Raw genomic sequence first — 26,968 nt, forward strand, 5'->3', positions numbered from 1 at the left:
CTGCAGGAGTGATTTTGGTGTCTGAAGTGACCCCAAGTTCCTCAACTAAGTTAACAAACTGACAACAGAGGCCTCCTTGGTGGAGCATATTGCTGATATAGAAATTCTTTTAAGTGCATCCCTTTCTAGTGGAGCTGCATTGCGGTGTCTTGGGTTCTGTTTTGGCCAGTTACTTTATGTACAGATCTGGATTTTTGTTTGGAATTGAGGAATGTGAGACATTTTGCTGCTTACATTTGATGAGGAGAAGCATAGAGCTGGACAGGCTTTGTGAATGGCTAACACCTCGGCTCCTCCCATCTTGCTAGGTCTTGCAGATTGAACAACCAGGCAAAGACTACATTTGGAAAGGCTCGTCAGACAACGACTGGGTGCTGAAGGTGGCAGTGGACATCACAGTTCCCTGGGTTTGGTCTGAAGGGATGGACCTGACTCATTCTCGAGCATTCCTATTTTTTACTTTAGGTTTTTAGAAACCAGTCAGGACTGCCAGGTGATACATACTACGAAATGCTACAGGAAACTCTGGTAGGGCTGGTAGTAGAGGTTAAATTCCTATGCCAGTGGTCTGAGTAACACTGTCCATAAGATCACAACATAAACTGTTCATTATGCAGATACATAACCTCATTATATAGGATATTCTAAATGTGTGCTACCTTAACATGCAACAAAGAAGATCTGAATGCTAGGAAATAGTGATAGGCACTGACTTTTGATAACCAGCTTACAAAGAAAAGCTGCCTAGGAGGTAGCATTTTTCTTCATCAAGGTTCTTGCATCAAAACAAAACAAAACAAAACAAAACAAAACAAAGCAAAACAAAAACAAAAACAAAACAAAACAAAACAAAACAAAACAAAACTTGTGTTTCATCACTGGTCAGGTGAATCACTTACAATCTGCTGGTAATAACCCGAATGCACACAGAGGGCCTTCCTTCCCTGCAAATCCCAGACAAGATGATTTTCCGGAAAAAAATTTTATTTGAAAGATTTCTTCAAAGCCAGCCCTGCAGCTAGTCCAGGAGGGCAGTCTGGTTTTTAAGTAAACCTGAAGAGAGAATTGAGAAGTATATAACTGGCACACCATCTCTTGCCCTTTCTGCCCATACATTTGAGTCAGTACAGAATCGGTTCTCCTGTGAAGAAAAAAAAAAAGAAAAAAAAAATAATCACAAGGAAAGAAAATAACCACTTTTCCTTTGGGAAGCTCTGGAGATTTTAGTGCCATTTGCTGTTGAAAGCAGAGGAGGGAGTGGTGCTCTAAGGACAGACTACAAAGTTTGGTCTAATAAATGTGAATGGATATAGAGGGCTTGATTGTTCTTTCACACCAGTGAAACTCCATGGACTGAAATCAGGCACACTAATTACACAATATACTTCTGTAAACGATTTCTAACTCTGGAGTGGTTGAATTGTAATACAACCTAAGGCACAATTAGAATGTGCAGCCCTGGTCCCTGAGGCATGTGTTAATAGTAACACAGCTTGTCATCGTGTGTTTTTAAATTTTTAAATCTAAATAAAATATAACATTGCATGTAATACGTACTTTAAATGGCAGATGTGTAATAAACATCTCTATTTATGACAGACTTAGGCAGCAAAACATAATGAGGTGTGGTTCTGGTACAAATTTTGCTTCAGGTTTACTTTGTACTTTTAACCACCCCAGTTAATTACACAGCTAAGATCATGCCCTGGAGAGTTTTAATTTTCTTGTGATTATATAATGGACTCTTACTACTATCATTATTCAAAAAAATAAATATAAGGCACGGAGTATTTTCAGGCAGAACTTTAAGTATGAAGGTTTGTTTAGACCTCTTTTTACAAATTCTGAGTCAACACTCAAAACATTTAAAGATGTCTCTTTGCCATAGGTAACCATACAGCTGTTCCTCAGCACTACTCTCTCTCTCATACATGTGATTTTTGAATGACTGCCATCACCCTAGTTTCTGTAGGCCAGAAATGTCTTCATCTTCATAATGGCCCTGGCAGATAGGGAACACCGACATCCGTGTTTCTCTGATACGGCACAGGCTCTCAGTTCTTGCTCGGCTCTGTGGGAGGTAGGCACCCAGACACCCCCAAGGCTCTGGGTGTATCTGGTTTGCCCAAGGTTACACAGGAACGCTTTGCTATGGGAAAGGAGGAAAATCTGCCTCCTGAGCTCCAAACCGGTACTACAGACCTTGGAGCCTCCCTCAAAGTCCATATATGCACGCAGGGAAAGCAGACACAAATCTAATTACCAAAGGAGCTGAATGGTTTGGGAACACGATGACCATAAGCTGTAGGAAACAGGTGCTCGCCCTATAGACTGCAGGCTTTGGTGGTGGAGGAGACTGTTCCTCAGTCCCACAGCCTGTTCCCAGCAGCTTTCCTCTGCGGGCCCAGCTTGGGTGCATCGTTCTGGCAGCAGCAGCAGCTCCCACCCGGCCCCAGCCTCTCCTGATGGCTGCTTGGCTGCTCTCCCATCGCACGATGGCTGCGTGTCTGGGATGTGACAGGCAAATGACCCCTGGGCAAAACGGGAGCAGCTGCCATCAGAGGAAGAATGTGTCCAGCTTGCAGGCAGCTCTCCTCCCTGCTCCTGAGCCGGCCAGGGGAAGGAAGCGGCGAGGCATCCTCTCTCGATCCGTGAGAAGTTTCAGTCAGAAAGGTTGCACGCAGTGACAAACACACCGTGACACTAGGAGATGGGTGTTAGACAGAGAGCAGACCCCGGTCTTCAGCTGTACATTCTCATTACTTTATTCATCAGCATCTATCTGCTCCATATTGCTTTCTTTTTTGTTCCCCTAGGTTCGTTTCTTTGACAAATTTGTTTTGTTCTAGCCGTATTACAGTGGTTTTAAGGCTTCAGCAGGCAACAACGGATTTTAAGGATCTTAGCTTTCATGCACATTTACAAAATATCCATTAATGTGAGTGGGAATGCTGATTTTAACACCTTTTGGAGTAGGTACTAAGAATTTACTGTAATGTAAATAGTTTACTACATACTTTGTGAAAGTAAGTATGGTGGAAAATTATATTTAGCCACTAATTTCTAAACTGAAACAGCAATATACTTCTCTGGTGTAATATATTTTCCAGTCATGTGCTGAAGAGAAGCATTTTTTTCAGCTGAGCTCACTTAAAGTTCAAAAGATAAATATATCACAATGACAAATTGCAAAATGCTATTCATACATTTAGGTAAAAATCGTTCCCTCATTTGTTTGTATTTCACATAAACTGTATTACTGTTATTTCCAAAGAAAATACAGTACAAAATAATTCTGATTAAAAATACAAGTATTGTTAATGGACCAGAGCAGAAATTTATCTTAGCTTGGGGGGAAAAAAATTATAGAAAGTCAGTATACTTTCATTCCAGCACAAAATGACATCCAGTTAGCCCTCTGAACTGCCTAACCCCTGGCTCAGGGCCCTGCAGGGTGGGAGATGAGTGGAATAGTCAGCACAGGGCTTTTTGCATCTCTGCTCTCGTGGGTGGCTGAGAACTTCTCCCCGTGGAAAAGCGGTCTGAATTTGCATCACCTGCAGACTGCCTTAGGGCTCATCCACAAGAAGTTAAAGTTGGGAGTGAATTTGCCTCGTGCTTGTGACTGCAGCGCCGCGAGCATGAGGGCGCTCGGCCTGCGGTGAGCGTGGGCTCGTTCATCTGATGTGCTGGGGGCTGACTCATGCTTGCTGTGCACAAAATCTGTGTGGGCATCAAATTCTGCTTTTTCATAAAATCTCCAACTTGCCCTACATGTATATGTTCTCTGTGTGGTCGTTAGCAGGCAACGAGGTTCTTGTGTAATGAAGAAGGACGTTCAGCTTCTGCCTTGGTTTCATCTTCAGGTAGCTTCCAATTGACTAACACGTTGTATGGCTCAGATTGAAGAGTTTACATTTAGAACCTATGTAAAAACGAGGAAATGTGACAACAATAAATCCGATCTTTAAAATTATATAGCAATGAAAGACGAATGAGTCATTTTATTGGTAGAATATATACAGCAGAGTAACATGTTGGGATCAGAAGTATTATTTACCACACATGCAAGGTAGGGCACTGGAGGTCTATAATTTCACTGCTCACTATTTTTATCATTTTTATGTTATCAGTTCAGAAATCACTTATGGAATTAATATACCCTGATTTCTCTTTCCAAACAATTATATGCACCCTGCCTCCCTTCCAACACATATGCATGTTCTCTCTCTCTCCCTCACTCCCTCTCTCTCTCACACACAAAGGATTCTGTAACAACAGGACCATTATAGAGCATGATCTAAAACATGTGGACTGCAGCCAATATTTAGATATGGTATAGTAAATTCTGGAAGGTATAAAAAGGAAATAACTGAACTCATTGCAGAGAAAAATGAGCCAGTCTTAAGTACTTTTAATCACAGAGTTTCATATAAAAACACATGCAAGATACTGAGCCTAATATTGGAGGGGAAAAGGTCTAAGGGAGAGGAGAAATCCAGTTGCACTGGGACTCATGATGGGAGTTTTTCACCCTTTTTATAAGTGCCTTTCAAGAGATTAATGCGAACCGTTTAAGCAAATATATAAATATGCTCACCAAGAAGCAGGCTCCTTGTGAGACAGCTATGACCTTGGAACTTTGTGACACATCCCCTCAGCTGGGTCTGAGCTAAACAGCAGTGGGTATGTTGCTCCTCTTCCTCCCAGGGACTGCCGTGACACCTGCTTTGCAGGCACATCACTTCACTCGAAGAGATCCCAGGCAGAGGATCCACCACAGCAGCATCAGAGGTGAAGGAAGAGCAAGCCAGTTCCTTTCCCCTTTCCCAAAATTCCCATTTATTTCCAGGTTTCTGCCAAATCAGATGTTGTCCAACACCCCAGCACTCTGAGCTGGGGTCTCCGGCTTACTTCCACGGCGTGTGGCTGTAGATGGCATCCCCTCTGGCTCTCCTCTGTCATTCCCCTGGGCAGGTGCGTTGAGCCGCTCCAGATATTTATAGGCACATGCAGTCTGCATACAGCTATGTTCTCTATTTGCATAAAATGCCAAGCATGAAATGAAACCAGGCTGTCATTAATCACGGGTTTTAGAGAGCTAGAGTTTTTCAGTGAGGTTTTTGCTGAGCCTGGGCTTCAACATTTTCACACTTCCAAAGTGCAATTAATAGCTGTTCGGAAGTTTTAACAAATGCGAAGCAACATCTCCTAGTTTTAGTTAGTGGTGGATGTGGGTGTGGGTAGAGGATAAAGAGGGGCTTTTGGAAGTGTTTTTCTTCCTCGGAACGGGGCGAAACTCACCCATGTCACCAGCCTGCTGCTTCCTAAAGCACGTGGAAAAAAGTGGGGCTGGTTCTGCCAACCCCACTCATTCCAACAGAACTTCACTCCATCACAATCAGCTTGAGTCTTCACAGTGCTGTAAATAAGGTCTTACTTGGTAGCATTAAAAACCAAAAGTGCTGATGGACAATAATCTCCAATGATAAAGAAAACAGCTAGACCTGCATTACAAATTAAAATAAATAAATAAATAAATTAATAAGTTTCTGTAAGTGACAGTGCAGTTTTGAATTAATGAATGTATAAAACAATTAAAAGACACTACCAGATAATTAGCTCTTTGTCCTCACACATCTTCAAGTCCAGGGCAGGTGAGGACTAAACCACCAGTTTGCTGAGGTGAAACCCACTGGGTATTTCATACAGAAAGATCTCCTCACCAAGGGCAACAGCCTAGGTGCATAGTTGTTGAGGTGAGGTGGAAGCATGTTTTGGCCCATGAGGTGGCCATGTTGTATTTTTAGGCTGTTTTTAGGTTAGGGAATTGTTACCGAAATAACCCTGCATGGGCTGATTCCCCTGCAGCTGCACCAGGGCTAGCAACAATGGGAGCCTCAGTATAGACAGCTTCAGCTCCAGCAGCCGTTTTCAGCACTGTATCAGTTAACCCTGCTCTGAGGAGGGTTAATTGACACAGTGCTGCAAATGGCTGACGAGATGAAAACTCATATATTATGACTCCCAGCATCCCTAACAATTGTGCAGCTGCATTCATATGAGCAATGGTGGGAATTTGGAGGAGGGAAGAAAATTCCCTTGTGCAGACAAGGCCTGAGATCGAGCCTTAATGTTCTTTTCTGAGTCTTGGTTGTCAGTTGCAGTCATGCTTCCCTAAAGCATTATCCCAGCCATCTGCAGACTGCTGACTGTGAGGCAGCAGCCGCTGCCGGTTCCACCAGTTGGATGAACAGGAGCAAGTGGGAGCACGGCAGCATGGCCAGGCCCATCTGATCAGTGCCCTCAAGGCTCCTGTGCCTGCTCTTCTCCTTGCCTCGTGTTCCCCAAGACCAAAGGGAACCTGTTCCAAAAGAACCAGGGAAAATGAAAGTTATCTTTTCCCGCAAATCCAGAAGATATTTGCAAAATGTACTTCTCCTGGAAGGGGTGGTTTTCTAGAAACTGAGCATCAGGATTCCCAGCTCCTTGGGTACCCACTGTTGCTTCTGACCACGTAAATCCCTTTGGCTGCCTTCCCTGCTTGGCCACAGAAGTGAAATACCTACCCAATGTATGGCACTTACAGACAGGGCAGGTTTTAACAGTTGTAGCCCAAGACAGTTCCTCTAAGGAGCTCTCTGAGGCCATGCAGATCTGTGGGCTCCCTGAAGAGCTGAGGAAACGGGCAGAAAAACTTCTGAATTTTCCCATGTGCTCTCCCATCCCTGGCCATTGATCTCCTCCAAAGCCAAACTTGCCTTGTCACTATCCCTTTGGGGTAGCCTGTACTCCATGAGAAGTAGGGTGGAGGGAACAGGACTCCCTTGAGCAGAAAGGATGTATAGCCTGGCTCTTTCCACTCTTTGTCTCAATGCATGCATATCCATACGTGCACGGCAAGCGGGCACTGCAGAGTCAGTGACAGGCTGCCCATCACACCAACTACATCTACAGGTGGCATCTCCCTCTGATGGTCCACAGCACAAGCCCATTGACTTACAGGACGGAGTGCTGCACCCACAGGCTTGTAAAAAAGGAGGCAGATGAAGAAACAAGCAAGTGAAGAAGGTTCTTGGCTCTCCAACACCTGATTAGCTTACTGTAGCTGACTGGGATGTCTTTCCAAAGGGCACCTTGCTGCAACTTGGAGTTAGTTCTGTGCTCTGATGCAAGATGTTAGTGCTGCTGTTAGGGTTGAAAAAGCCCCCCTGGGAACAGAACCAGGCAGCACTGGGCCAATGAACCCACTGCAAGCTGTCACGCTGGCTTCAGAATAACACACAGCCTCCTGAGAAGTGTTGCAGGTGAGGTAGCAAAATCTGTCTTGCCCTCTTCTTCTTAACCTTGTAGGAAGTTCCTCTAATTTCTGTGAAAATCTGACTTTTTAGGCTCATGGAAAGTAAAAACCAGGACTTATTTTAAGTAACCTAACTTGTTAGGGATGCTTTCAGGAAAACAAAAACCTTTAAAGCACTGACAATTAATACTTCAGTTGACAGACCAAAGGTTAAATCTCAGATCAAAGCTGGTGGAAAGCAGGTCATTTCTACTCCGGTAGATTTGCCGTGTCCTGTTCAGTGAGTTATACAGTTCTGTTTACTGCTGTTTGCTCTGGATGGAGCAGCGATCCATACGCAGGGAGGATGGATTGGAACAGTTACCACATCTCTTTGGGGAAGGAACCTGGAACAAAACCAAGAGCTGTTTCTGGCTTCCCCCTTCCGCTAGCCACTTCAGGGAGTCGGGCTTTCTGAGTTCTGGATGTTGTGTGCTTACCTGTGTTAAGGTAGTCTGGATATAAATGATGTAAGGACAAGATGTTGGATTAGTCTAGCCAATCCCATGTTCCCAGATGCTCCATCAGGAACATCATCTGCCTTATGACTTAAGAACTTTTGGATAAGGAAGGAACGAAGACAGTTTCGAATGCAAGTCAGACCCATAGTCGTTCCCATCTCCGATGCTAAGCCTTGTCACGATAGTGAATTTGTGGGCACACGTCCCCAGCAGGACCAGAACTCTATTATGCTGGGCACAGCACAAGCACCGAGACCTTTCATGTCCGGAATAGCTTTCAAAGTGTGAGCTTAGGAACATTGCTCCCATGTGAAGATTATTTGCTTATGGCTTTATGTAAAAATCTTTGGACCATGGTATTGTTACTAGAACTGCTCGAGGAAAGACTAATGGAACTACTAATAGCCCATATGGGATGAATCTGTAGAGACAGCAGCTTTGGAGCTACAGGTTTTTAGCAATTGCATGTACCACTGTCTTCCACAGCCATGAATATGCTCCAAAGAGATTAATGGATGTTATAAAAATTATTTGCTGCTGCGCTTTAAACTATAGACTTTACAATCTCCACTTGGATTCTTGATCTCATACAGCAGCTTAACCTTTTGATGTACAGAGTGGATGCAGAGACCTTCAGATTTCTTCGTGGCGTGATGGGAACCGAACATTTTACAACACATCGTTGGGGCTGTGTAAGACCTTTCCAATAGCGATGAGATTTAACAGGTGGACCGTGTCCATCTTCCATAGCTGGTTGCTTTCGGGGACGGGAGGGAAGAGGGCTTGGAAGGCTCGTGATTGGATTAAGCACACTTCGGGAATATTTGCAGCCTTAAGAAGTGTTCTAGGATTACTCTTTCCTTAGCCCATCTGTCCGCAGTGTTAGCTTTCCTATTCCACAGAAAGTAACTCAGCTGCCTGCTGTATGTTTGACTGAAGCAACTTTTTGCCTAATTGCACTTCTTTACCAATCTGCAGACGACTAAGCGTGTGTAGCCTACCCAGACCACTGGAAGCACCCAGCCCGGCACTGGACCAGATATTTTTGTCCCTTCCTCGGGGCTCTCTCGCACTGCCCATCCCAAAACAGCAGCGGACGAGGAGGGCGCCACAGGGGGCTGCCCAATTTTGGCGGACCCCCGAGGGAGCCGTGGGGCTGGAGCCCAGGTGCGACCACAGCAGCACCGCGGGCACCACCGGGGCTCCCCCCCGCTGCCCGGCGCTGTCCCGGCAGCACCTCCCGGCCAACCTCTCGCCTCCTCCGGCCCCCCCGGTGCAGATCCCCCCGCGGCCGCGGGCGGGGCGCGGGTGGCGCCCGGCGGGCCCGGCCCAGGGGCGGCCCCGGCCCCGCCGCCTTTGTTCCGCGCCGCGGCGCCCACGTGGAGCGGCGGCGGCTCCGCGCCCGCGCAGCCCCTGCGCGCCCCCTGCGCGGCGGCGGCCGGGCCGCGGGGAGCCCGCCCGGGGCCTTTCAACCCGGCGGCGGGGCCGGGCCGTGCTGTGCCGCCGCTTCCCCCGGCCGCCGGCTTTCTCATGTTTTATCTGGCCCGCCGCCAGCCAGCTAGGTTTCCCCCCCCCTCTTTTTTTTTTTTTTTTTTTTTTTTTTTTTTTTGCTCTGCCTCCTCCCCCCCCCCCCCCCCCCCTTTATTTTTTATTTTTTACTTTTTGCACAGCCCCCTCCTGGTTTTTCCACCCACGGGTAAAGGTGGTTTTTCCTCTTTTTTTTTTTTAAACCCTCATCCTAGTTTAGTCCGTGGGCAGGACTCGCATAATAATATTTCCAGTCCCAGCAGCTCACATCACAGACACGAACCCAGGACCGCCCCCCCTCAGTTTTTTCTTCCCAATCTCCCAAATCGCTTTATTATTATTTTTTAAATGATCGCGCTTTTTGCCCGCTGCTCCCGCTGCTGCCGAAATCCCCGGCTTCCCAGGGTGCATGCTTCTGGCAAGACCGTGCAGTGTTCTCAGTCCACTTTCAGTGTGTCTTATCTTAATTTGTCCTGATCCGATCTAAGCGCGATAGCCACCACTTGCTTTCAATTTGTAGGATTTTTTCCCCTTCTCGGTTCGCTCCGACTACCCTCGCAGTGTTTCCCTCTCTGCTCGCATTTCCAGGGTTGCGATCTACTACTCTGCCTTTATTTCTTCTTCTCCTTTTTTTTTTTTAAAAAAAAAAAAAAAAAAAATCCTCCCCTCTCTTGAATTGCTTCATGTTACTAACCATTCCTAAATTGTAGGAGAGCTCCATTCCCCCTCCTCTCCCACCACCACCAGCACCACTACCACCATCACCTCCTCCTCCTCCTCCTCCCCTTCTCTTCTCCTTTTTGGCAGCACCAGGACGTCCGGTGTGGTGGTGGCAGCGAGCAGCAAAAGCAGCAAGAGCTCCTTTTGATTCCCCCCCGTTCCAAGGTGCTTTGGAGAGACCCGGTTCAAAGCTGAGCGGCAGAAGTCACGATGAGTGCACAAGGTGAGGGACCCGGTCAGCCTTCCACTGCTGCCCAGGAGCAACCTGCAACCGCAGAGCCTCAGAAGAGAGGACGAGGCAGACCCAGGAAGCAACCACAAGTCAGTATTCGCGTAGAGGCGTAGAGCCGCAGATCTGTAGTGTTGTAGGCATGTAACCATGTACGTATTGGTGCAGGCGGCCGGGGACGGGGCGCGGGGGCTCCCGGCGGGGCGGGCAGCGCCCGGCGGCGGCTCGGGGCGGGCGGCGGGGCCGCGGAGCCCGCCCGGGGCTTTCGCTATTGTGCGGCCGGCGAGCCGGGGCTTTTCAATGGGGACGGGGAACATGGAGCGGCGAGGCTCCGACCAACCAGCGCTCGCTGGCTCCTTTCGAGCTGGGTTTGAAATTGCGAAAGCGGCGAGCGGGGGGAAACGGGGCTCGCCCGGGCTCCCTCCTCTGCGAGCCCTCGCAACGTCTCAGCGTGTGTGTGTGTGTGTGTGTGTGTGTGTGTGTGTGTGTGTGAGTGTGTGAGTGAGTGAGTGTGAGCCTGTGTGTGTGTGTGTGTGTGCGCTGTGTGTGTGCTGTGTGTGTGTGTGCGTGTGTCGGGTCCCACCGGGGCTGCTGCCGCCTCCGAGCTTGACCAGCCCAGCCCCTGACTGCCCCTAGATCCTGGGGTTGGGGGAGAGGAGGGTGTCTAGAAAGTCGCATAGGGTTGGCTTTTTTTTTTTTTTTTTTCCCTTTTCTTTTCTCTCTCTCTCTTTTTTTTTTTTTTTTTTTTTTCCTGGCGTCCCCCCCTTCCCCACCTCCTCCCTCACCCCCGTCATCGTCTGCAGAGAGGTGCCCCCGTTGCCGACGGAGGTGGGGGAGGCAGCCGGAGGGGGCTTGCCCTGCATTTGCAACACCTTTTGCCTCGGCTGCGCCGCTTTCCCAGGCAGGTCGAGGCGCGGGGACGGCGCCCGGCTCCCCCCGGGGCCCCGAAGGGGACTCGCAGGGCTCCTCTCTGACTCGCCAGACCTCAATCCGCGCTAAGGTTGCCAGATTCGCGCATTATCCCCCCCCGCCTCCCCATCTCATCCCGTCCCGTCCCGTCCCATCCCACCCCATCCCTCCCGAGTGCCGCTGTCGCACCGCCCGGCACAGCCGCTCCCGGCTCTCGGGGCTCCTCGGGGGCTGCCCGGGGCTCCCCGCGGCCCTTTCCCTGCCTCGGAAGTCGCGGCTGGAAGTAGTAGGGCCGCCCGGGGAGCCGCATTTAAAAGCCAAGCTTCCGCGGAGCTTTAAAACCTCTCGCCCCATTCATTCAGCATCAGCGCCAAGCCCCGAGAGCCTGCGAGGGGCTTCGGGGGCACCCAGCGAGCCGAGGAGCTGAGCCCCGGGCCGGGGGCAAGCCGGTGCCGAGCCCCCGGTGTGCTCCAGCAAATTGCACAGAAAGTAAAAATTATTATTGTTTTTTAATTATTCTTATTTTTTTGGAAAGCCGTGCGAGTGGAGCCCCTGCTTTTCCCGCTCTGCCCTCAGTGCCACTCGCTACCCGCCCGCGGCTCCGTGCCCAGCATCAGCCCAGCACCCTTTCCTCCCCCCCCATTCACTCCCCATTTTTTTCCCTTCTGCCCCCTCCACCCCTTTTCCTTTTTTTTTTATTTTTTTATTTTTTTTCATTTGAATGTATGGCAGAGAAAGCAAGCCGCGTCTCCTTAGCCGTGCTCAGCCCAGCTGTGCGCTGCCTGAGCCCCTCTGCAGCCTCCCCAGCCTGAGCCTGCACCCTGAGCCTCCCCGGGAGTGGAAAAGCTGAAGGGTTTTAAGCTGGTCTAAGTTAACAAACCGCATTGAATTAGATTTGCCACCTCCCGTAGTCCGAGGGAAATGTATGATATTGAAGGCTTGAAGAGTTTTATAGTATTTGTGATTCGCTGAATAAATATTTGGAGTCCGAGCTCGTAGTAATTCATAGGCATTTTTAAGGACTGGTTGTTTGCTGTCAGCCAGAGGAGTTAGTTAACAAAACTCCGAAAACAATCATTGCTTCTGCTCAGTCATTTTAGATTTTTGTTGTTGTTATTGTTTCAGATATTTTACGTCCTCGGGTTTTTTTTTGGCTTGCTAGTGCTCCATTTCAAGAAACTTTAGCGTTTGCATTTTACTCGGATCAATTCTGTTTGCAATAGGTGTGAATGTAATGCAGAGCTCAGAACTGCAGAAAAAATCCCCCCAAATTATTTGTACCCTTGAGAAAGAAAATAGTCTTAAGCTTACTTTCAACTTTTCCAGTAGTTAGCATTGTTTTGTGTTTTGTTTTTTTCAAAAGTGTGTGCTAGTAACTGCATATGATAATTGTATCTTGTTATAATGAAATGCAATTGACATTAAATGGATAACCGTATTAATTTTGAAATAATCATTCTTGCATGAGGGAAACTATGGCCATCTTCTTTTAAAAATGTGTTTTCCCATATAACTAACTTGCTAGAGTATGCAGACTCTTTATTCTTTTTTTTTTTTTGTATGCAATTACAAGGAAAGTTAAAGTCTTTTATTATGTTAAATGCATTTTTTCTTCACTTTGAGTTGTTTAATTTTTCAAGTTGCATTTTAAATACTGTTGCATTTATTTATACTGTTAATTCACGTACTTTAAGTAACTGCTCAGTTTTCTGCTCAGTAATTTATCATTCAGTTCTTCTTGGTTAGCTGTAGCTTCTTGCCACAATAGCATGTTTTCCTGTATTTAGGAACCAACTGGTGAACCATCTCCTAAAAGACCAAGAGGAAGACCCAAAGGAAGCAAAAACAAGAGTCCCTCTAAAGCAGCCCAGAAGGTGAGTTTATTAAAGAAAGAGAGTTCCTAATGCTGTTTTTTCATCAACTGGTAGCAAAAGAGCCAGTCATTTAGGCTGTGAACTGTGGGGCTGGGACCCTTTCAATAATGGCAGCTACATCAGAGAGCATATATTTTGCATTTGTAAGATTGGAAATAACATGCTGCAGGACGACCCTAGGCACAGAACCCATAAGGGCAGCTTGCTTTTTGAATAGCATCCAGATTAGTGAAGTAACATAGTGCATTCGATGCATTTACTGAGATCTCCTGTACCTAGTGAGGAGATCAATATTAGGGATATTATTTGCTTGATTAAGGTTTTTGAAAGAGGAAGATTAATCTCTTACCCACTTGCAGACGTTATTACTACAGACCAAATCTGTGTATTAAAGCTAAATGTTTTGTCAAACAGGTTAATTAGAAGAAAATCCAATTATGTGTTGATGGAAATAAGTGCATATATTGAAATTTACAGCTTTAAAATGTGATGGTAAAATAAACTGTGAGTTACAGTAAAAGCCTACCATATCTTGTTTAGCAATCACTTTCAAAGAGTTTTTTACTTGAAGTGCTATTTGTCTTCTGAACCACTACTTCTGTTTGGGGATGGGAGCAAACTTGTGTTATGGTGGCTCTGAATGCATCCAGCTATAGTACAAGCTCACTGGAGTCCTTCCACTTAGTGCATGGACTTCAGATCACAAATACAATGTGAAAACGTGCCTTAATTTTATTGGAACTTGGGAAAGCTCAGCGTCAGAAGACTGTGCTATCAAGGCAGATAATACCTTGCTGCATGAATTATTTTAGTGAAGATAAATAGTTGTGTATAGGCTTGGAAAGAAAAACTGGAGTTTTGTTTATGTTGATGGTTACACAGCAGTTAGCATTAATTTACAGGTACTAAATTGGAAACAAAAGCTTGCAAAATCTGTTAGTGAACTGTACTGCTTAAGTGTACCAGTATCTTTTAAGTAGATCTTTGACAAAATCTGTGTGGAAGATATTTGTAGTCTCATCTAATTCTGGTTCATTTTTCAGTATGCCTATGGTCCTGACCATATTAAGTTTGATAGTTTTCAGTGTTATAAATTACTATAGCAACTCCTGATAAATATTAAATTATTAGGGGGTGACTGTGATTTCATGTCTGTTTTGTTACAAGTGTTTTCAGCATTTGTTTGAGGGACGTTTTCCAACTCCATTCAAATTTAAAATAGTTTTTTTTACATTCTCAGCTGGAAAAAATGGTATATTCTGTCAAGAAGTTCATGAATTAGTAAAAATGCTTTACAAGTTAAGTATTTAAAATATATCAAAGCCACGCTGCAACCTAGTGAGCTTAAAATGTTGATTTTTTTTTTCTTTATATAATAAAAATGTTCCTCAGATTCACTTTAAAAAAGTTTAAATTTCACTCTTCAAAAGGGAGAGAGCAGTTTTTTATTAGTCTAGTAAGTCCAAATGTGAGCTTTAGTATTTTAAATATTACTCTTAGGAGTGTTGGCTTTCCTAGGAGAAATATTTGTAATAAGATTAAATTTTAAGTAATTCATAGAAATGTGTTTTCAAAAGATATTTCTAAAAGAAATATTAACATTATTTCACTTGTATGAGTGATTTGAAAATCAGTTTTAATGGAAAATAACTTAAAATCTTTCATACATATGTAGGCATATCAATTCAAGAGCTTTCCAGATGATTCTGGTACATACAGTTGTTTTTTTTAATCTAATTTATGAACTGAGCAATTTCATTGTAACGTTTTGATTTTCAGAATGCATCAAGTTACTGCCCTAATTAAAGCAAACTTTTTTCGGGTGTTGATATTATAAAAAATTGACCAAAGACCATATGTCTTTTTAGCATTAAAAATCTTTGAGGGGTATGTAATTACAACTTTTATTTGTTTCTAGGTTTATAGATAAAATATGTAAATGTTTGATAAATCTCCTAAAACATAAAACAGTGATAAAGCCTTCTTAGAAAAAAAAGTCAGTGATCACATTTCTGATAAATATTTTAGCTCTTTTTCCAAATAGATAATTAACCCTCTCTAAAATGGTTCAGCTTCTCACCAGACATCTCAAAGCATCTAATACCAATTTTGATAGTTTTTCTACCAGTAATAAGGATGGAAAGGTTTTGACACTTTTTTCTTTTTTTTTGACACAGAAAGCTTCATTTGCTGATGAGGGTATCACCTCTTAAGAGAGTGATCTATATGTTTGATTTTGTGATAAACATATTTACACATCCATAGACACACATATATTTATTTAAGGCTTTCTATCCCCTGTCTCAACTCTCAGAAACAGAAGTGGGCTAACTTCACTTCAGACCCTGTGCCTGTGAACATGAGTCCTATACATGCAACTGGAAATTGCTGGAATTTCTGCAGAATAGTGTGTGGCCTGTGTTTTTCAAAGTGAGCTCATTGAAATGTTCTGTAGTGTTCACAACATGTAAGATAAACGCACGCCACTAGCACCCACCGAGCAGACATGAGAAGGCACTCGTGATTAATTGATGGGGTGTTCTCTTGCAAACCATTACACATCACAATTAAAAATGCATTGCACAAACTGGCAGTCAGTTAAAAATACTCGAGTGCTGGGGCTTTGTTTTGTTGTGCTTCAAAAAGCAAATGCCCTTAAATCAGTTGAGGGACACTTTTACCCTAGAAGCTGATTGTGTTGTGGATTTAAAATTTCTTGGTTCATAGGACTTTTTTTAAATTTTTTTTTTCCTTTAGCTTTCAGAGCTTGTGTTTGGTCTTAGTAAACTGGCCTTGGGGCATCTGAAAACAAACTGTGCTTGTTAGGAAATTAGCAATGTGAAACTTGACAATGCATACAGAATGTTGCAAGACCAATTGGATAGCTAATAATGTGGCAATTACTCTAATTTTAGGTAATACACGATTTAAAAAAAAAAAAGGTTTGCATATCACACATACCTAACTTACGTTACACAAAGGGTAAACTGCATTTTATGGAAAAACAAATAATTTCTCAATTGTTTAATTTTCACGAACAGAACGAACACAACATGTTAGCAGATGAGAAGAGAGACACAAAAAGGCTCTTATCACCTTGTACTTGAGTCTCCCCAATCAGACTGTTATTCAAGTCTGTGTCTTCAAACAAGTCATTCTGTTATTCATTTAAAATATTTGTAAAAAATTAGCAAAAAAGGAAGCTTTTATTTTTTTTTTCTTTTTTCTAATGAGTAACTTGAGTTTTTGTGGAAGGATCATAGTAAGGATGTTCCTTTATAGTTTCCTGGATGTTGTGTGCTTGAATTTTATTTGTGAGGCTAAGTTGTGTTCCCAGCCCATCACATTTCCCTGAAGCATTCAGGGGCTTCTCTTTGTTTAGCTCCTGTATCTGGGCTTAACAAAAATACTGTATGGGCATAAATGCTCTCCTGTTTGGAAGGAAGAAACACAATTGTTGGGTCCAAAAAAAAAAAAAGGTAGGGGGATAGTAACTAATGTGTGTTTGTTTCAAAAGAAAATGTCAATGGGATATCCCAGGAATATCCAAAAATAAAGTATTTTTTGTAAAATTCGCCTTCAGTTTAAATGTTGTGGCATTTGTTGTAGTTATTCATGTAGTGAACTTAACTAATGGTACCTCTAGATCTTGAAATACCATTCTCCAGAACTTGTGGAGTCTCTCTGTGATGACTCTTACTACTGTTTCCTCACTACATGGCCAGAGTTTGGTATGTAGAAAACCACGTCCCTGAGTTAAGCAGTCCAAAGGTAAAAAAAAAAAAAAAAAAAAAAAAAAAAAAAGTGCACGTGACCAGGACTCTGCCCTAAATTGGTTCATGAAAATCTATTTGGCTTCTCCATGCTTCATTCATTCTCACTAGCACCAGTCATAAAAGGCTTAAAGGGAACACAAGTTCAGATTTATCAAAGGATTGTAGTATGGTTGTTGTACCTAAAGAGTAAGGGACCACAAATGACCACAAATGTTTTGAGCAAGATGGGTTAAGCAGGAGAAGACTGACTCCCGTTTAGAGTTAAAAGGGGTAAAGCATGACGTGAAAAGTGTGATATATTTGTATCCAGCCAATGCTTAAGTTTCTTCTAAGAAAGAAAAATTAAGAGCAAAAAAGAACTTTTTTTTTTTTTTTTTTTGGTGGGAGAGGGATACTTCCCTGCACAAGCTCCATTGGCATGGTTTTGCAGCAGTGATCCTCATGCTGGGACCTAGCAGTTGTTCCACCAGACCTCAGTGCTGGCACATTTTATCTGAGGTTTTCAGATCATTTTGCACAGTGGCTAGAGTTCCTAAAATTTGGACTCTGTTGCATTCACAATCTTCCTTGACAATAGATAGATATCTGAAGAGCACGTTCAATTATTTATACCTGTCTTGTCTTGTTTATTGCCTTCAGTAGTACAGCCTCAGCTCCTGCTCGGGCTTGGCCCAGTTAGGCAGCAGGGAGATGCAGGGATGCTGGGCAGTCGGGTACCACGGAGGGTGACGGCAGCCATTTGGAAGCAGGTTTTGGTGGCCTCATGGTAGAGGGCTTGGATGAGTTGCAGATCTGTCTGGGGACAGGTTAACGACATGGCAGTGGTTGGAGTGGCCATCTTTCTCACCCAGGGCAAAAATATCATTTCCTGTGCCGAAGAACAAGTAAATCCAGTTCTGTTCCTAAAACGTGACACAGCAACAATGAAATGTTTATGTGAGTGGTTTTAAGAAATTTCGTATTTTTCCATGAAGTATCATAAACTTGGGTTTGATTACGGCCCCAGCCCTTCTTTAAGTTGGGTGGTTTTGTGTCTCAGCTGTCCAGAACAAGAGGATGTCTCCTAGCGCAGCACGAAACGCTCAGAAAAGCCTGACCAAACACATCTCAATTTCAGAGAGTGCTTTAGAGGATTAAGGCAGCAGCTTCCTTTCTGACTAAGCTATTACAGGCTGCTGTGGGTAAGGTGGCTGAGAGCACTTGCATCTTGCTGCCCAAATAGGAATCCTTGTGATCTTTGGGTGGCTTGAGGCTCTCCCTGGATTTGTTCCTAGCTGCAGAGGCAACACTTCAGCTAAAGCAAAGAGCCAACGGACTAGCATGGTTTAGATTATGTAAATACCTATTTAAGAGGAAAAGCAAAGCTTTAGCACTTACGTGTTCCTGTGCTTATTAATTACTCGAAAATGATATGGAGAAACATTGAATTATTTGTCTGATATGCAATAAAACCTTTCTTCATGCACTGACATTAAAAGACAGCCTTGTGGGAGAAAATACGGGTTAGGTTTGCAGAATTCAAACTAAAATAAAAAATAAAAAATAAAAAATAAAAAATAAAAAATAAAAAATAAAAAATCCAGATGGGAAGGGGGGAATATTTTCCTAAACTTCACGCCTGTATTATCACCGCTGGACTGCCACTACTCCTTCATGGTTGTTCCAGGAGTGTTTTGTCTTTCCCTTCCCTCAGAATGGAGATAAAAACATCCACTCGGGAGGTTCCCGTCGCTCACTTTCTGCAGTTTAGTCTATGGAAACCCTCCTATTTACTTACAGAATCGCCCTGTACCAGAACATAGTATCTGGCATGCCCCGCTGTTTGCTCAGCTCACCTCTGGGAAAGGTTTGGTTTTGATAAGGACTCTGGAAATGTTTTTCTTCTGACATGAGGTGGAAATCACATGCAGCAGGGATACAGCGCCGTTCAGTGCAAAGGGTCCCTGCTGCAGGGGCCAGGCACCACCGGTGGCTGGAGCAGCTCCTGGCACCCCCGTGCTGTGCTGCGGGGTAGACAGTGGCACGAGGTTTTGCTCAGCTCCCCCAGCCTGTCAGGGGTTTTGCTCAGCTCCCCCAGCCCATCAGGCAGCGTTGAGTGCCCTGGTTAAGCTTACAGCTCTTGTCAACCTTTGGGTAGTGTTAATTGGTAGAGCAAAGTGGGTTCAGTTTCCAAAAAGTTAGGTTTTGGCGAAGGGTCTTTCAGTGAATACAGAAGAAAATAAATGGTGTTTATCCTTTCACAGCGTGTCAGGTGCAGATTTGTTAAGAATAATTTTAGCTGATCTTTTTTTCTAGGCTTACGTCCCCTGTTTTGAAAAATAAACATAAATGGGACACACATACACAAAAATAAATTTTCAAAACTAAACACCTTTTTTGCATCCTTCAAGTAATAAGACTGGAAAAAATGAACACTTTAAAAGGCACCAAAACTCTGAAATAGACAGCTCCAGTATGTAGCAAATGCACTTTAACAAGTATTCTCATAAGAGGGTTTCACCTTACATGTAACGCTGGTATAAACGATTAAAGAGCAAGTTTACTCTTTTAACAAGTCTGAGTGATAATTTTGCCCTTTAGGAGTGTGAATTTTATTTTTCACAGCTTTCTTCTTGGTGAGATATTTATTTCAGAGTAATTGCATTTAACTTGTGGTACATTTTTTTTGGGTAGAGATTCCTCCTCTGCTTCCTTGTCTCAGGTTCTCTTGCAGAGGGATCTGCTTTGCCTAGCATTAGGTGACAGTGTCCATTACAGAGATTGATCGGCGAGTGATTTATTTAATGAGACAGCTGATTTCTGAGGGCAAATCAAATATGCATACAGTTAACTGGAAGCAAAACAGCTCATGGAAATTTGGGAGCACGTTTACAGAGTGCATGCTAAAAGTGTTCACTCTTAGGGACTTCTTATGCAGCACAAGTCCTGTTCTCACTGAAGCTGGTGGCAAAATCTTGATCACCCTCAGTGAGACAGGATTATTTACCTGACAAGGTGTGTGCATGGGCAGAGCCCATCTAGAGAAAATAACTTGTAGTTCTCATTTTGAGGCCTGTAAGTAGTTTCCTATAGTGAGCAAGCAGTGCTATCCACAGTGTCACCCAGTGAGTTTGTGGAAAAGGCTGGTAGCAGAACCCAAATTTCCTTTAAGCTGAGCTCCAAGACCAACTGTTGGGCTTACATAAATATCACTGCTACTTCTAGGGCAGCTTCCATGCTGTTTCCTTAAACCTTGAAAGGGAAGGTCTGTTTTGGAGCAGTGATGGGTTTGCTTAGAGCTTAAGGATGCATGTCTACCTGGAAAAGCTCACGTGAAGCAGAGGAGTTATCTCCCAGTGTCACATTCCCGGTGGCAGTCTGTCCAAACACAATTCATGCATGAACATCATGAGACGAAAAGATAGAATTGTGGCTGCTATAAATTGCTTTTTTTCAGGCTTGAAATGGGCTGTATGTTTTACATAGTACCTTCAGGTGATGCCTGGCAGCCTGTGAAAGGCTAGAGGTGATGCTGTTGGGGTTCTGCAGGTCCCAATCCTCTGTGAACCAGGGCTGGGGGCACGCTTGGGTGCAGGTGAAGGCATTCACATGGGCTTGGAAATGGCAGAACAAAACAACGTTATCACCTTCTGACAGAAAACCCATAGAGCAAGGGGGAGGCTTGGTGCCACCCTAGAGATATACTTATGGATAATGTTACAGGAAAGGAGTTCCTAGTTAACCAAGGCTGTTAAACAATGCTGGGGTATAAAACATGCTGTGTTTCTTTTCCCTTTACAGAAAGCAGAAGCCACTGGTGAAAAGCGACCCAGAGGGCGGCCCAGAAAATGGGTAGATATTCCACTTCTAATCATTTCATTTATTTTCTGTGTTATAAAGCATGTTATAAAATCCATTCTCTAAGGGAACAATCATTTCTGCTTTGTTTGTGAAAAGAGCATCCATCTTCTGTGTCTGTTCTGGTGGATTGACTAAAGGGTTAAGATAGCAGAGAAGTTAACCACAGCTTCCTACCTTTAGACTCTGGTAGTTTGCTCAAGACACTTTACTATTGAATGTTTGTCGGGAGTGAATATTTATGTGTCTCTTATCAGCATGGAAAGGGGCACAACTCTTCCTCCAAAAAAGAGTAACAATGAGATAACTTGTTCAGTAATGGAGTAACAAAGGTTAAAGGGGCACTATCAGACATCGGAAGGTGATTAAAAGAGGTGATAACATTCAGATGTAGTTTGTACAAGGTAACGTTTAAAAAATCAAAACGTCTTTGTCCCACATTCCCTGGAAATACGGTGTATTTTCCTTAAATCTGGTGAGAAAGAGCAGAAATGAACAGCAGGATATCTGCACTTAGAATTAAGCTCTTTTGTTCTTGGCCATCTGTGCTTCATATAATTATAGTGACAGTGATATGTTTCATTCAAAGTTTCCTCTTTTCCTGGCCACTTACTCTGTAGATGTGGCCATGGACAAATGTGCTTTGATTCTTTGGCTGTGGAAAGATCTCACTCTCAGGTACCTGAAATGCTATGTTGTCACTGATGTCTACCTCTCGTGTGTATGTATTTCATGCAGAAATACATTTTCAGAGGATGTGAGGATACCACTTGAAAAATTAGAACGTGTGGAAGGTTGTGGCCATTTGCTCTGTCATAAGTTTACATTTCTGATTTCCCTTCTGTAGTTACCTTTTCCTTTTTGTGGAAAACCTTCTTCTCTAAACTTCTTTTTTGAATCCTTCTGTCCCCATCTCAGTTTTCCAGTCCTGTCATTTTTCCCCTCCTCTGTTCAGTTCTTTTGGATGGATGTTAACACTGCTGTCAACGTGTATGCTTCTGAAGGCTCAACTGGCACCAGAAGGTCATTAAAACTGCAGCTGACATTCTCCAGAGTATCAACAGCTAAACAGAGGAGAGAGGGCTCTAACAGTCATGTTAAGAACTAGTTTTGTAGCGTTGTCCAGAGATAAAGTACCCCAGGACACCTCTGTAGTTCAGCAGAGAAAACAGACCCATCCATACCAGATGTGTTGTTTGTGCTTGTAGTTTTTAGATCAAGCAGATTTGAGGTACATGAAGCAGCTCCTTGGCATTATGAAACAAGGTGGCTTCCTCAAACCTACCTGTGCTGGTGATGTTCCCAAAGGCGGTTTGCAGCAGGCACATGCCAAGTGCAGTAAAACATAGATTAGTTACTGGCTGCTTCCTCCCGTTCGGTTTGGAGCTTGCACATGTGGATGCTAAGTGGTGCTGGCTTGATCCTCACCTTGGGTGCAGTCCCAGGGGAAGCAGCAGAAATAGCTGTTTTATGAGAGTAATTTATAACAGGCAAGCCATCTCCACTGAATTAGAAATGCATGATGGTTGAATAGGGATGGCTGAATAGCTTTGCGAAAAGGAGAAACATAGCAGTGTGAAAAGTTAAAAGGTTTTATCTCCCAAGTGCTCATAGTCAGAAATTAAGGTGAGTTTTCAGTGGAAGGGGCTAAGTATAACAATTGTGGCGTGTTTAGGTTAGAATGTTTCCCTTTTATTTTTGTATCTTTATGGGGAAGAAAGAATAGGCAGTATCAGGGAAGCATTAATTTCAATATGGGCTGGTTTGGGATGAAGAATCTGATTCACAGAAATGGGAGTTATTGGCTATTTAGTAGGCATACGCATTACTTTGTTATGAGACCCATAGTTACAAGAGTTGCACTCATTTCTTTGAAACTAAGGCGTATTCTCAAAGTCCTTATTGCTTTCCTGTTGTGTCTGTTGGAAGCATGGTCTTTTTATTTGCTTCTTCCAGTGGTGTGATTGCTTCTTGTGGTTTTCAGAGATAATACTCATATCTGCAGCTTGCATTGAGATAATTTTGTAGACTACAAAACCAAGTGTGCCTTTTTTTCCTCTCTTTCTTCTCCCTTTCCAGTTTAAATTAGGTTCAGGGTTCTTTCTCTCCTCATGGTGAAATGGAGAGTGATACTATGCTCCAGAAATACAGTTAAATTATTACAAGCCACTATGGTGCCAACTGTAAGTTTATAAGTGAAATCAAAGAACGATTCTATCTAAAAGCAGATGGCACAGTATCATCCTCTGTCTCATGTATTCAGAAAACCTTCCGTCTTATCACCCAAACTTCACTGAAGTCCTTAATGATTATTTTCTTCCTTAATCCCATTTTATTTCTGTATAACCTTGATGATAACAGTTCTTTTTCAGTTAAAGTAAGGGCTGTTTGGATTTTCTTTTTCTTGGAGAGGGCAGAATTCTGCCTGGCAGGTATTTTCCTAAGTTTGTAACCCTTTTTTGCAAGTCTGGAGGTTCAGTGTCATATGTTGTTCATCAAATTGTAAAGTATTATTTCTGCTGTTTCCTTCAGTATGCGCACGCAGAGACATATGAGCTAACAGACCGCTGCAGAATTCCAGTAGCTGGTCTTTCTGCCGGTTCAAATTAAGTATTTAATGTTTGTGACTCGCAACGTATTTATTTATTTATATATTATTTTTTAGAAGAGACATAAATCTTCCTGACTGATACAAAACTGGGAAGGGGGGAGGGAGAGCCCTAGTGAAGAAGGCAAGGAACCCAGTTTATCGCAGGCTTATGAGACATGCGGTGATTTTTTCAGAGCATTAAAGAGTGCTTTGCAAAGCTGTCAAGGAAAAGTAGCCCCTTGTAAGTAGAGCAGACAGTAAAGAGTGACAAACTCTTCTGAAAATAAAATACTCAGCTACATAGAAGAGCTTTCCAAATGTGAAAGGCTAATTGAATAAAAATCCTGAAGGTAATAAGGATCACACAGATGGGAAATGAAAATATTTGGAATCAGAAACACAGTGTCTGCTGCTGGAGAACTCATCTTCACTGTAAGTTGCTGCACATGTGTGAAATGCATTGAAGGCTGTGAGTCCTATTAATTGGGAGGGAGGTAAAACTCTTCATGACCTTGGTACTCTGTAATTTTAGAGATTTTAGTGCAGGAACATGTTCTAAGCTCTTTGGATGCATCTGCATTAGCATCTTAGGTCAAATGGGGAGTGTGCTATGAAAACAGATCTCCTAGTTGTCCCCAGGTATTGTTTGCATTGCAGAGCTCATGGGCTGGATTCCTTTCTAATGAAACAAAATTGGAAGACCTGCTCCCATTGTACACCTAACACAGTCCAGTAGGCAGTCAACCCATAGGGCTAGGCTAAAGCAAAATAAAAACCTCTTGAAAGGTGCCTGCTATGGAGTTTGGTCCTCAGAATCAGCCTGTTTTCTGCTGCTGGTCCATGTTGTTTGCTAGTGCAGAAATAGCCTTTGCTGCTCAGAAAAGGCAGGTAAAGCAACCTGTTTTTTATTAGCAGAATTATTTTATGTATAGGTATAAAGTCATATTCATAAGCATGCCCAGAAATCACTGGAAGGTTTGTCTTGACTTCATCAGTGCCAGGCTTACTCCACTGGGATCCAATGCTGCTTCTTGTGGAATCAGCAAAGGGTTTTGTCAGTGGCTTCACATACAAAGAGCTCACAGTCAAAGATATTTCATTTCATTTCAATTTCATTTTTTTATTTGTGTATATCTAGAAGTTGACTGAAAGTATCATGGAAGGAGTAGAGCAGGAGAGTGATGAGTCAATTATTCTGCTGTTTGTTGTGAGGAAATGCACTGAAAACCCCTGGAAATTTCATAGACTTCTAGAGCTCCCAGGCATCAGTTTAATGGAGAAACCTGAAACCCAGTTCTGAAGTTTATGCTTTAAAGGATGTTTGTATTTTATTTCCATTGTTTTTGTTATGTCTTCAGATAGATTCTTGGCATTGTCACATCCACCTTGTTTAACCTGAACCACAGATTCACTGTGGCATGGCAGAATTGCTTTAAAAAAAACAACAAGGAATAGCCCGGAGCTTTTCACAGCTTTGAAGAGGACTTTGTCAGGGAGGAGGGGGGACTGATGCCATTCCATGAAACTGTTTTAAAGGGTGGAAAGATGTGGTTCTGGATGATCGTAACAGCAGAACAGAATCAGTTGATTTCCAATGACAGGACGTGCATATAAAGCATCTGTGTGCTCACCCAGTCACTGACACCCAAGTAGGAATTGTGGCTTGTTCAGAAAACCTCTCTGTCTTTCAATAAATCTGTTTTGTCCTAGATGGTCTAGATAGCACATTTCAGTTTGCTGGAAGATACAAGATAACCAGAAATGAACTTAATTTCCTTAAGCAGGAGTTTTAACTGATCCGATCAGGATTAGCTAGCTGTTACAGTATTTCTGAAGCTCAGGTTTTCCCCTTTTTAACGAGGGCAGAATTTCATTTTATACTCAAAGTCAGTTTAAGTTATGCCAAGGCACGTTTAAAAAATCATTACAGAAATGCTTTTTTTCTGCAAAGTGTTTCCTCAGATTATTTCCCGCTGCAGTTTTGACATAGCTGACATATCAAGCTGTAAGCATGGAGCATAGGAGACGTTTCTGTTCCAGCCATTCCAGGAGGCCTGAGCCAGACTGAGGGCTCCTAATCCTCCTTCACCTGCAAGACTTGGAAAATGAAGTTCTGAATTTTGAAGAAATACATATCCAGAGACCCCCCTGCCTCAGATTCTTTATAATCTAACAGGAATACCAGAAGAGCCATCAATGTCTTGAGGCTATTTCTTGCCTGTAACGAGTCTTTGCAAACAATTATTTAGCTAGAAGTTTCTCTCTGGCAATGCCATGCTATGTGATGTGCTTTTTAACCAATTTTTCTGGTTTCTCACTCAGTGCAGTCATTTTTGTCTCATGTAAAGGTGTAATCTCAGAAGCATGCAGGCTTCTCCTCTGGGCAGTGGAGAAAGGTGCTGTGCGATCGTGGTGCGTCCTGCCCTCAGAAAGGCTTTGCTTCAGTTGTGGTAAATTCCCATCTGGAGATGGCAATCTTTTGCCACTGGGAAAGACAGCATAGCTGAAAAAATAGGCACAAACCTTACTTAGACAGCAAAAGCTATGTGAGGGAAATCCCACCTTTGGCAGCAAGCTGCTTACCAATGCATACCTCAGCCAGGCCAGAGCTGCCATTTTTATGAGAACCCATTTTTGTTTGAGTGAATTATTTCATGGTCCATTTGGAGCAAACCACGACTGAGGTAAAACTTAAATCACCTGCATTAGATGATTAATGTAAAAGAAAGTTGCTATTTACGTAATTACAGATACAGAAGATATCAAAGGTAAAAAATCTGTTACTCATACTTGTGGGAATAATGTAAGTTCCGATACTTTATGTCTTTCTAATTTGACTGCAATATATGTGGTGTTACGGCTTTGTGTGAAGCCCACCATGAAAATTTGCACGTGTTCCTGTTATTTTAGTCTTCCAAATTACCTTACCTTCTTTGTTAGGGTAATTGCTATTATTTTGTAACATGGTAATATGAAATATTTTCTGTCATGAACATATTCTATCTCTGCACAGGCAACACTATCATCTGGTAGGGGTCATCATTTCAGTTGTCTAAAGGGCTTGAAGAGTCTTTTGCAATTATGAAAACCAGAGTATTGACTTCTTCTGCAAAATTCCTAAGCTTAAAGAGTGGATAAAGAGCATGAACTAAAAGCCTTAGAAGTTTTATACCTATGTATTTACTTTCCAGTTCAGAAGTTCTGTAAAAGAAATCATCTCACAAAATCTGAAATTTTTGAGAAAAGCAGCACTAGTGATTATTAACCTTTTCTCCTATGTCTAGCAGATATTTAATGATTTTTTTTCTGATTTTCTTCTTTTGTTTTTCTATTCAGCATTCTGGGGAAGGAAAAAAAATCCGTGCTTGTACTAAACGCATAAAAATACACTAAAATATGTTCTACCTTACCTGTGTTTGGAAAGGTATGTGTCTTCATTTCTCTGAAAGCTTGTCTAAGCAAAGATTGGACACCACTGTTGTCCTTCCTCATAACCTCCTAGTGTATCCCTTATAGGTGTAAATAGATGTGTCACCATCTATTTCAGGTACAGGTCTTCTGGAGACCACAAGAGAAAATTTAGCCATGATCATTCTTTTCTAAAATAAATCTATATTACCAAAAGGATATTTCAGTCATTCTGTAATTTGCTTCCACTTCTGTTAAGGGATATTACAAGACATCCAGTTTAGCTAAACAATGTTTT

The 26,968-nt window shown here is 43.0% G+C and overlaps 1 protein-coding gene across 4 annotated transcripts in view; it reads left to right on the forward strand.

The window, feature by feature from the left end:
• The first annotated feature begins 9,519 nt into the window (after positions 1–9,519).
• Positions 9,520–26,968, forward strand: part of HMGA2 (high mobility group AT-hook 2) — a 116,707-nt gene continuing 99,258 nt past the window's right edge. For 2 of the 4 annotated variants that reach the window (XR_005269008.2, XR_005269011.2), the window contains exons 1-3: positions 9,520–10,368; positions 12,973–13,059; positions 20,616–20,666. Coding sequence is in view for 2 of the 4 variants with exons in the window: in XM_027456232.3 (XP_027312033.1) it covers positions 10,258–10,368; positions 12,973–13,059; positions 20,616–20,666 (249 nt within the window). In the remaining 2 variants the exon portion in view is untranslated. The remainder of the gene's footprint in view (positions 10,369–12,972; positions 13,060–20,615; positions 20,667–26,968) is intronic. The other 2 variants (XM_027456232.3, XM_027456224.3) reach the window with 2 other exon arrangements.

Source organism: Anas platyrhynchos, chromosome 1 (assembly GCF_047663525.1).
Source record: "Anas platyrhynchos isolate ZD024472 breed Pekin duck chromosome 1, IASCAAS_PekinDuck_T2T, whole genome shotgun sequence".
Classification (NCBI taxonomy): Eukaryota; Metazoa; Chordata; class Aves; order Anseriformes; family Anatidae; genus Anas; species Anas platyrhynchos.